The 10,999-nt window shown below is 42.5% G+C and overlaps 1 protein-coding gene across 2 annotated transcripts in view; it reads right to left on the reverse strand.

Moving 5' to 3' along the window:
- Fez2 (fasciculation and elongation protein zeta 2) overlaps positions 1 to 10,999 on the reverse strand; it is a 40,251-nt gene that overhangs the window by 16,894 nt on the left and 12,358 nt on the right. For both annotated transcript variants that reach the window (XM_021217946.1, XM_021217945.1), the window contains exons 3-5: positions 9,805 to 9,921; positions 7,763 to 7,904; positions 5,674 to 5,942 (exon numbers count right to left, since the gene is read on the reverse strand). In XM_021217946.1, the coding sequence (XP_021073605.1) occupies positions 5,674 to 5,942; positions 7,763 to 7,904; positions 9,805 to 9,921 (528 nt within the window). The remainder of the gene's footprint in view (positions 1 to 5,673; positions 5,943 to 7,762; positions 7,905 to 9,804; positions 9,922 to 10,999) is intronic.

A 10,999-nucleotide genomic window follows, 5' to 3' on the forward strand; every position in this document is an offset into this window, starting at 1 on the left:
GTTTTTCGAGACAGGGTTTCTCTGTATAGCCCTGGCTGTCCTGGAACTCACTCTGTAGACCAGGCTGGCCTCGAACTTAGAAATCCGCCTGCCTCAGCCTCCCAAGTGCTGGGATTAAAATTAAAGGCGCGAGCCACTACGCCCAGCTCGTTAAATCATCTTCTACCACTATGTGGAGAAACTGTGCACAACATCCAACATAGCTATTCCTTTTATTCATTTCCAAACTAGAGACAACTGGTCTACCCACCAAGTCCCTTGCTTAGCTACTAGCTTAGACACAGAACAAATGTCCCTTGTTAGGCTATGAGCTTGTGAGGCTTGAAGATGGATTGGTCAATGCACAGTCACCTTATAAGCTAAACTCAGGCTACTGAAGAAGTTCCAAATGACAAACTCTTAGGACAGAACACGGCAACATTTTATGTGAATTATATGTTGTGGTCTGTCCATTCAAATCCAAATCGAGTTTACATTTCCCTCTAAATGTTAGAAAAGATTTCTTTTTATTCTATGCATATGAATATCTTGCCTGTGTGTATGCATGTGCACCACATGCATGGAATGCCCTTGGAGGTCAAAGAGATCATTGGAGTATTAAGTATACTCAATTTAAATCAGGAGCTGGCCAGCTGTTTCTGTAAAAGGTCAGAAAGTAAGTATTTTAGGCTTTGCTGGCCACACAGCCTCCAGTGAAACTCTTTAACTCTGTCTCCACAGTATAAAAACAGTCGCGGGTACTAAGCAGATGAATGGCTATGGCTGTGTTTCAATAAAACTTTATTTATAAAATAAACAGAGAAGGAATTTGGGGCAGTAGTAATTTGATTTGCTACCTTCAGAAAGATTCAATTTAGAAATTCCAAATTAAAGAAAGGGACAAGGGAGTCCCTGGTACTTCTATTTTTCTAAAAGAAAAAGCCAAAGTTTCAAGTAGATATGTCAGAATATACCTTATAGACTGAGCAGTAGAATTAAAATAACTTCCAAATGATCTATTAGTGACTATTTAAATGAAAACAAAATTCTCCTAACTTAATGTCAGCTTTGAACAAGAATAAATGGAAAGCTATCACTGGGGGTACTTCTTGTCTTGTAGACAAGAAGAGACAAACTGGCCATCAGCCCTAATAAGAGGTGCATCAGAAACAAAGTGACACATCTATGGGAGAAAACACATCCAAGGAGGAGCTTCTTTCATCCAGCTAGCTCTTCCCCATCTTTAAACAATCATCTTCTCAACTTCAAAAGCAGTTAAGTAGGATCACATTCTTTTTACAGTCAAGTTTCCTGCTTTCTCTAGAATTTATAAGTTAGCACTTGCTAATTGCCCAAACATCATTAGAGGCAAGCTTTCCAAGTTATACCAGTTAATATATCTTTGGTTTTGTTGAGAGTCATAAGACTCTAAAGTCTCTAGAAAGTTCGAAGTGATTAGGCCAAGTAAAAAGGATATCAAGAGTCACATCTTTGCAGCCAAAGACTGAGAATAAGGCACCTCCCACCTGTCCTGTGAACCACAGTTGTGGTTCTGAAAGGGTATGATGTCCTTTTTCACCCACAAAATGACAGAGGCAGGTAAACAACAGTGCCTTTCAAACTGGAGATAATTCTGCATGTACAAGAGCAACTGAATTAAACAAATCCTGGAATATTTCAACTTGTTTTTGTACCCAAGGGAACTGCCTCTAAAAGTTAATGATCCGTGAAAAAGTCTGATATAAATAGGAGCCTCGTTCTCCCACTCCACCCCCCACCAAAAAAAATAAATAAATAAATCCTGAGGGAATAATATTAATTCAAATACAAAATCCAAGCCTCCTGGGAGTCAATCTGTATCCACTAGAGGTAGGTGAGGCACTGATAAACTGCAGATGAGCCCTTCAGGAGCCTGCACTGTGTAGCAAATGGAGGTTGGAGCCAATGACTACAACACAACATGCACTGCAGTAGCTAAAGAATTTGCACCTCATATATACATATAAAAACCATTTCAATTACATCATAGGCAACACAGGAAGGGATACAAATCGACTGAACCTCAGCTTTCCTACCAGATCAGTACAATTTAAAGGCCAATCCAACCTGTGCTTCTGGGAAACACAGACAAACAGTCTCTCTAATATTGTTAACAATTGAAGACCTAGAAATTCTATCAATTTCAATGAGTCTGTGTGAGTGAACTAGTTACACTAATCATGGTTTCACAAATAAATGTCAGATTCCTATATCTCAGAGCAGAATGTTTAGCAAGCAGGTGGTCATATATGATAACTAACATTTACTCATGGTATATGCTAATCTTAGACATACTATGTCATTTAATCTGAAACTCAAGTCTCTCCATCCAGAGTGGCAGGACAGGATTCAAAGATTCTTAGCCCAGGACCCTTGATTAATATGCTACTTAGCCTCTGTGGAGCTGTTACCTGACACAAAGACTCAAGACACAAATGTAGATCATTAATCTTTTTTCTATCCAACAGAAATGCACTAGGTACCTTATACTGGACCTAAAAAATACCAAGGAAACAAAGTTAAATTTCCTGTCTTCAAGAAAGCATCGCAGAGATGGGCACACAGACACATAAGATTGGTATTTCGATGCTGCTAGAAATAATTAAAAGGAATCATACGAACCCCAAGAGAGGAGGAATCTAGTCCATTCTGGGTTGAAGGAGGAGTCCGCAAAGGAGGTTCTAAGAAAGGAAGGCAATGCTTGACCATAATTTTAAAGGATGAGTTACAAAACAAACAAACAAACAAACAGGAAGGGGAGGGAAAAGAGTCAGGCGAGGGAGGTCCGCTGCAGCTAAGTGTGGTGCAGTATAAAGGAGGCTGCCTTCACCTTCCCGAGGCTTCTGATCAGCACCACCGGGCAGCCTCTACCACCCACGTGCTGCATCAGGTGCTCAAAACAAGACAGAGCGGCACCAAGCTCTCTGCTGCCCCAAATGGCATTGCCCCAAGACTGACTCTTCGACAGTCCTTCCAGCCTGAGACTGGGAGAGAGGCTGACAAACCTCTGCCAATCCCTGACCACAGCAGAGAAGCAACTACCACATCCACAATGGCCCGGCAGCAGCTCGACTACCTCAGACAGCACTGTTTCATTTAAGGCCAATCATTATTTCTGTCTCTTTATTTGTTGGCTGGTTGTTTCTATTATTCTTCCCCCTTAGAATCTGTGTTCAATGCCTAAGTCTGGCCTGGTTTAGCCCCCACTGTATCCTGAACAGTGCCTGGAACAAGGATACTCCACAAACTTGCCAAATGAATGCACACGGCCATACCTTATCTCATATATATATTACTACTTTAAAATTTAACACTCCAACTAAGGTAGCATTTCACTTTTACAAGACATGAATTATTTCCATTACTATTTGTTGCAATCTCATGCCTGGATAAAATATTCTAATTCTCTAGACAGCAGCCCTAACACTTCCCCCAATTTTTTTTCTTGGGCAAATGTTTGAAACAAAACATGCTGAAAGACAACAGCTGGACAGTTCAACCCTGATCTATCCCCAGTCAGATACTTCATCAGGGTTCAGCATCTGAACTCAAGAGAGCAAGCTGGCCATTATGGAAATACTATTACACCAACTATCAGTGGTTATATGTGTTTCAAAGCACTGTTGAAAACAAAGGTAAGTTATTCCACGTCCAAGGAAACGTTCAAATGCACTGGTGGGAGGGAAAACAGTGATGTCTCTGGAAAATCAAGCAATGCACGCATGTACATGGAGGGACCAGGTTTTGAACTGGTACTGCTGATGACAGTACCTTAGTGAGTTACGTGCCCCAACCACATGTTACATAAAGCATCTGAGAAGGAATTCCTCTAGCAATCCATTTACCCAAATGGCCGTTTCACTTTAGAGTTCTTCTGCACCACCTATAACTATCTTCAAAATCACCAGGTTCTGGCTGTCTGTGTTACAGACGGAACTGTTTTTCTCTGGCATTCGAGCTAAAATAAGACATAGAAAACAAGTGCCAGAGTTGAGCCATGCCATTACTGTCCTGATTGAATTTTTTAACACAAATAGTAGATAAGGACCAGGAAGCAACTTCATGAGTTCAAATATTATAAAAATAAATAAATAAACGGAGTTTTGTATGACTCTATTTCAAGACCAATAAAGGTTTAACTATAACCCCCCCTGCTGTCTTAACAAATCCAGTTCTCAGTATAAATACTGTACAAAATTACACAATGGGACCATGCTAACCCTATTTATACGGGAATTACAAAAAGAAGTCTTTAAATCCCTCTAGGGATAAATTTGTTTTTCTCAGCCAAGTGTTAACACCAATAAATAGAGGATTTGCATGTAATCCCCAACACCAGTTATGGAGAAATTATCAACCATGCTAGGATTTACCAACTAAGCATTTCACTTAATCCTACTACCATAATAGGCAACTTAAAAGGTATATTTTTATTAAAATACTACATGTAAATGAAAATATTATCCTTGATATTTTAAAATAAATGTTCCAGGACAGTATAGTCAAACAAATGCTTTTCCTTCCTTATAATCACTAGAAATGACTAAATAGACATTCTTTTGATTGGTATTTTCAAAAACTAAATTCATCAGGGTCCTTCAACATGAACTTACAAGTTCTATTCTTTCGAGAATTCTACAAATAGACATCACAGTAAGACACTGTGACTTTAATCATGTTATTGGCCATATTGTGAATGGACTACATGGTGAGATTATGTATTACCCACACGTTGTTGACCCAGCTACCTAACAACTGGATTCTCTTCCTACAATTCTATCAACATCTGCCAATGAGATTTCATTCTCTGGTAAATAATTCAAGACTTAATCAAAGAGAAAACACCTATTACTTTAAACCCTAAGGACCAGTTTGTGACATGCATTACTACATTATATTGTAATTGACAAAAATGTTCATTTTAGAAAAATGGATCACTTTACCCAACCTTTGTAGTCTAAAAATAGAGTCAACATTTGTTCACATATGAAGTGAGGGTGGAATTATACAGTACCCCAACTGGTCACAGAAAAAATGGTAGAGAACTGACTGATAATATTTATGATGAAGTTTAACCAATGAAATCACTTTAGAAAACAAAATACCTTTTATAAAGGCTTGAGGTTTCAAGTATTCCAATATGCTCTCCCTGTCAGTAATACTCAGCCAAATGGCTGATGTCACACAGCTGCCACGCACACCCTCTAATGAGTCAGCAGGAACACGTTTACATTTAGGTTTAGCACAGTTCTCAGCTACCCGCAAAGGGCTCTCTTCGCTGCTTATAATACAACCCCCAGAGCTAAGCACAAACAAGAGAACAGAAGCACTCATAAGCAAACCGGCCAAACTGATTACTACTATCGCTCTGATGTGGTAAGGAGTGACCACTGGCCAGTCCTCTTTCCTTCTCCTTCTCTTCCTTCCACTGACTGAACCTGAGCACACTAAGTGCGCAGTACCCAGACAGCCCAGTAAGCATCACTACAAACACCTTCCTGAAGGAGCTGAGGAAGCATGTTCTAACAGTCCTCGTGGTGCTCTGGCCAGAGGCTCCACCCTCTGCACAGGTGCGACCCGCCAGACCCACCGCTGGCCAGCTGTGCTGGAGCGCCCTGTGGACGGCATCAGGCGCTGGCTGCACACATCACTTACTGTGCCTGGCAGGTGACTTCTCTCACTCCTCCCGTTCTGAGAGCTGCCACTTTTGAGCTTCTTCTTCTTCTTGGCTGTCTCTTTGTGTTCTTTCTGCTTGTTCTGCACCTCAATCAGAGCAGAAATGAAGCTGTTTTCCACTTCCTTCTCAAACTCCAGTTCATCTCTCAGGGCCAACTGCTGCACCAGCTCCTCAGAGTACTCCTTAATGGCTGTCTCAATTTCTTCCAGAAGTTCATTTAGCTCAGACACCGACAGCCTTTTCACTCCTGTGGCCAGAAACAAGGACAGCGAACACTGAGACATGGCTGTTTCAAGGCAGCATAATGGGTGCTTTAAACCAAAGGGCAAATCAAAGTCTAGGCCATTACACTGACTGGAATCTTCTCAGAAACTAAGAAGCTCTGGTGGGGACATATGAGTAGAGGTGAGTAGATAAAGTCACTCAGCTGAGAAGAAAAATGTATCCAATTTTTATGTGTACAAATCAAGCATCCCACGAGTACTACTATGGCCAAGACTGAAATGAAGCTGGTCTGAGGAAAAGAACAAACACAGAACCAGAAGGAAGGGACACAAACTGACAGGCAACCGTTCAGGGAAGGGACACAAACTGACAGGCAACTGTGCAGGATTCTGGGGAAAGAGCTGGTCTGAAAGGATCAAACGAAATGCTTGTTCCGTCCTACATGCCTCCTCTCATGAATCTGGCTGCAGATCAGGAGGATGAAAGGAGGGACAGTCCCCAGAAGTCACTTCAGTTCTTCCCCAGCACTCCAGAGCACGGGAGAGCCAGGAGGCCACTGCTGAAGCCCTAATGCCTGCACCTCGAAGTGAGACTGGATGAGCTGGAAGAAAGGACTGAGGCCATAAAGTGAAAATGAGTTTACTACATGGACTTTAATCCAATGTAACTGCTAGCTTTCCAGAATGAAGAGAAAGGACAAAGGTGACCTCCTGAGAACCCAGGGGAAATACAGCTGTCCCCATCTATAAGCCAAGGAGTTGGATTTTAACACCTGGGATACAAATCTCTGAGAAGGTGAATTCCACTGTCTAAGCTATCCCGTCTGAGGAACCTTTTAGGAATGCTAGCTAACTGATACATACTTCTCATATCTTATCATATATCAGGACTGGATTTTGGATTTAGTACTCCAGCAATGCTAAGGGCTTATCTACAGAGCTGTGGCCAAATCACATCAGAGGAAAAAAATGTAGTGTGTCAGAGAACCTTCCAAAGGTTAAAAAGAAGCCACAAAACACAAAGGAATTAAGACAGCCCAGCCTCAGACCTCCGGTCAAAGCACAATACACTCCCAGATCATAACGGGATCCCACCCAGCAGCGAGGCAGGCCTGGCAATGATCACAGTGTATCAGCTGCCAGGCTCAGAGCAGCCCCGTGCTGGGTATGGCTATTCAGAACCTCTTCGTGACAGCCAACCACATGGTGTTTACAGTCCAGTGCTGTCATATACAAACGCAGATCCAATTCTAAGAAAATCTCACTTCCCAAGATTCTTCAAAGCTACATCAAAGACAACTGTTTGTAAACTTAGGAATTCTTTTCAGCAAATATATTACTATCTTGCTTTTTATGAGCTAAACTTTCTCTCCCAAAAATGCATGCTGAAGTTTTAACCCATAGTACTGCAGAATACACCAGCATTTGGAATATTTACAGAGATGACTTAAGTAAAAATAAGGCAAAAGGCTGGTCCTCAATCCAATGTGACCTGTGTCTTACAGGAAAATGAAGAAGCGTGGGTCACTGGTATGTATGGAAGAAAGGCCGGAGAAAGGATGGCCACCCACAGGCCAGGGGAAGGCCTTGGGAGGGACACACCCTTAACCTTAAACCTGAGGCTTGTCAGAACAACCAGGAAATAAACTCAGGCTGTGGAAGCCACCCCATCTGCAGAAAATTCTCCTTAAAGAAACTAATCCAGAGCTTGAAGAAAATACACCAGAGTCCTAAACAATGGCCGAAGTATGTGCAGAGAACTATATGGCCAGGGGACCTGAGAAAATCAAAGCTTTCAGGAAATGGTGAAGGCACAGACGCTGATGTAAGGAGGGTCTCTTACGCTCTTCATAGCTGCTCATGCTAGACCTCTTGAGAGTCTGGATCTCCTGGGAGAGCGTGGAGAGCCGGTCTGACTGTGTGGGGGTCTCATCGTCTTCTGGGTCTGGTGACTCCTGCATCATTTCTTCAATTTCTTCAATCACCTTCCAAAACATGTATACGGCTGTTAATCACATAAACTAGCGGAGGAAAGCCCGGATTGTGCTGAGTACTTACCAGACTACTGAGCAGAGGGATGGTAAGTGCCTACTGTGTGTAGGAAGTACATGTAAAAATGAACACAGCTTATGGAATTTACAATATACGAACACAAAATTACATAGAATATGATATGGTATATCTATTGCAATTCAGCAGACCCAAGCACATCTTGATGTGTCTGAAAAAAATGTGCCATAACTTACTCAGACCCAGATCATAGTTATAGTTGAAAAATGGTAAATACAGGAAAATGTACTATATATCACACAAATGTGCTCAACATCAATGTAATCTACATTTACCAAAACTTTGATATAAAAGTTACAAAATTTAACATACATAAAAATATTCACAGATAAAGCCGGAAGTTAGCTCTCTAGCAGTAAAAGAATTTCATTTATTAATTCAGTGAAGGACAAAGGGGTATTTTTAAATTACCCAAACCAGAATCAGACAAGAAAAAAACCTTCGAGGAGAAGGAAGACTCGAGAAATATACATGGCTTTAATTACACAGTGGCCTACTGTCATACCTGCTATGACTCCAGCCTTAAACTGAGCCTTGTCTGACTCCTGTCTGAGAGAGAAAAAGGAAGTAGGAACTGTGAGGAAAGAGAAAGCTACTCACTACTTAAAGGGCAGGGGAATTGGTGGGAGGGTATTTAAACTTAAAATACAGTTCAATGGTTATATAAAACACCATGTGTACATCTGAAAGTATCTAGGAATCAAAAAGCAATCCAAGAGGGCCTGCGCTGAGAAGGAAGGAAGCCTCCCCACACTGAGACACCAACAGTACAAGGAGACATTCCAGGAGGCCATAGGAGGCGACTCTGTAAGTCTTAAGGCAGAAACAACGTGGTATCCGGCAGATTCCTTGGGGACTGAGAATGCTCAGGGTCACACCTCTTTCTGAATTGTCATGACTTCCATAGATAGCGTTACCTTTCTCCTTAGCACCACAGTTGTCTAAGCTTAGAACAATCCAACCACAAACGTAATCAGGGAATCAGAAGGACATTCCTCTCGTGTACACGTACTCCTCTGACCTTGCCATAACATATCTCCTTACTGACCTTCCCTTCCCTGCCTAAAAATAAAAGGTGACAGAATGCACAGCCCTCGCAGCCCACGCAGCCACCGTCACACTCTAACGACAGTGCAGAGGCAGGAGGAGTGCTCAGACAATGAATAACAGGGCTGACTCAACTGGTTTCAAGATAAGGTTGATATTACTAGAGCGCTCCACAGGTATAAGGTTAATATTAGTACTGCACCCCACAGGTATAATGTTGGCTTCTTTCTATAGGATATAACAGATACTTCTATTATGTTAAAATTCTTACCAGGGGATCTACAAAAACAAGCCTGGTGGGACCAGGTATGGCAGCTCAAGTCTTTGATTCAAGCATTCAGGAGGCAGAGGCAGGCGGGTTTCTGTAGTTTGAGACCACCTTGGTCTGCAAAGGGAATTCCAGGCCAGCCAGGGTATATAAGGAGACCTTGCCTCAAAACAAACAAAAATACCAACTCAAATATTCCAATTCACTCATATTCGGGGTGACCTTGTAGAAAGTAGACACTTGTTAAGTTTATTAAATTTCAGTTTAAACCCTCCATTAGTTCCTTGTAATCAATCACAGATGGGGACCAGCCTGGAAATCTTCCCAAGTCACTAAATATCATCTTCCTTGGGCAGCACAAAGCTTGTTTTCCCTCTCCATTGTAGAGTCAGGGTCACGCTAGCATTAACCGCACAGTCTAAGGAAAGGAGGACGGCTGACAAGCATTGTTTGCTGCCATCGTAAGACACGGCTCTCAGCCCCAGGCTTCCACTCCATACCTGGTCTGCAGTGAAGAGAGGCTCCTCGTTGACACAGGAGACAATGATTGAATGCATATCCAACTGCTCCCTCAGCTCCTCCTCATCTGAGGTATCAAAGAGCAAGCCATCGTTCATCTAAAAACAGAAGTACCCCCACTTAAAAGTAAGTCCTTCTGATGGGACTGACGTTTCTGGGTCTAAGAGACAAGAAGAAAGTACATGCAGTAGAGCTACTCCTTGGAAAGGGAGAGTTGGTGGGCACCCAGACACACAGCACGTTACAGACTCCCCAGCAGCAGGAAGTGCAGTATAGGATGAACTTTAAAATGACAGCTGCTGCATGCACCCCATGGTCTGACACAGAGAGATCTTTCTTCCAGAAGAAACAGCAACAAGGGGAGTATTGAAACTGACACTTGTATAGAAGAAAAAAGACAACGTTTATTAGCAAACTATAAGGCATGGAGGGGATGGAAGGTAACATCAAGTACATGGATAACAAACAGGCGCACGTTAAGATTTATTTACCAAGCTATCTACAAACTACTTTCTAACTCTCAAACACTCAAAGTAAAAGTAATCGACATCCCGGCAGGCAGGACCTGTCCATGAGACACACTGAGATTCCCAGATGACCATCCAGGTTTAGGTTCCTAAAACACCTTTGAGCCTAACTATGCTGGAGAGCCTCCCATTTTCTACCTGAGCCGTGTGTGCAGGAGGCTGACCATATGGACCAGATCAAAGGACGCCCTGGACTTCTGGCTTTCAGTTGGGTTACACATCACTGATGGACACAGGGAGACTGCAAGGTGAGAAGGACTGTGCTGGGCACCCGTCCTGCTGTCTTCCTCTCTGCCAGAATGCCATTTGTCAGCTCTGGCTCTGGACCAAAGGCCACCGCTCTTGTCACGCAGACTTTTTCTCAGCTAATCTCTACAGAGTCTAAGAACTTCTCTCTCTTCCCTTTCATCTCGGGGCTGCTAAAGTACCAATAGCTGTAACTGTTCCTGGAGTACTGTATCATCCAGGACCTGTTGCCTTGCCGGTGATACTATTCATCTATTAGCTGTAGCCATGCCTAGGGTATACTGTCCATCCAGGAGCTGTAGCCATGCCTAGGGTATACTGTCCATCCAGGAGCTGTAGCCATGCCTGGGTACTATTCATACAGAAGCTGTAGCCATGCTAGGGTATACTGTCCATCCAGGAG

The sequence above is a fragment of the Mus pahari genome, chromosome 18 (assembly GCF_900095145.1).
Source record: "Mus pahari chromosome 18, PAHARI_EIJ_v1.1, whole genome shotgun sequence".
NCBI lineage: Eukaryota > Metazoa > Chordata > Mammalia > Rodentia > Muridae > Mus > Mus pahari.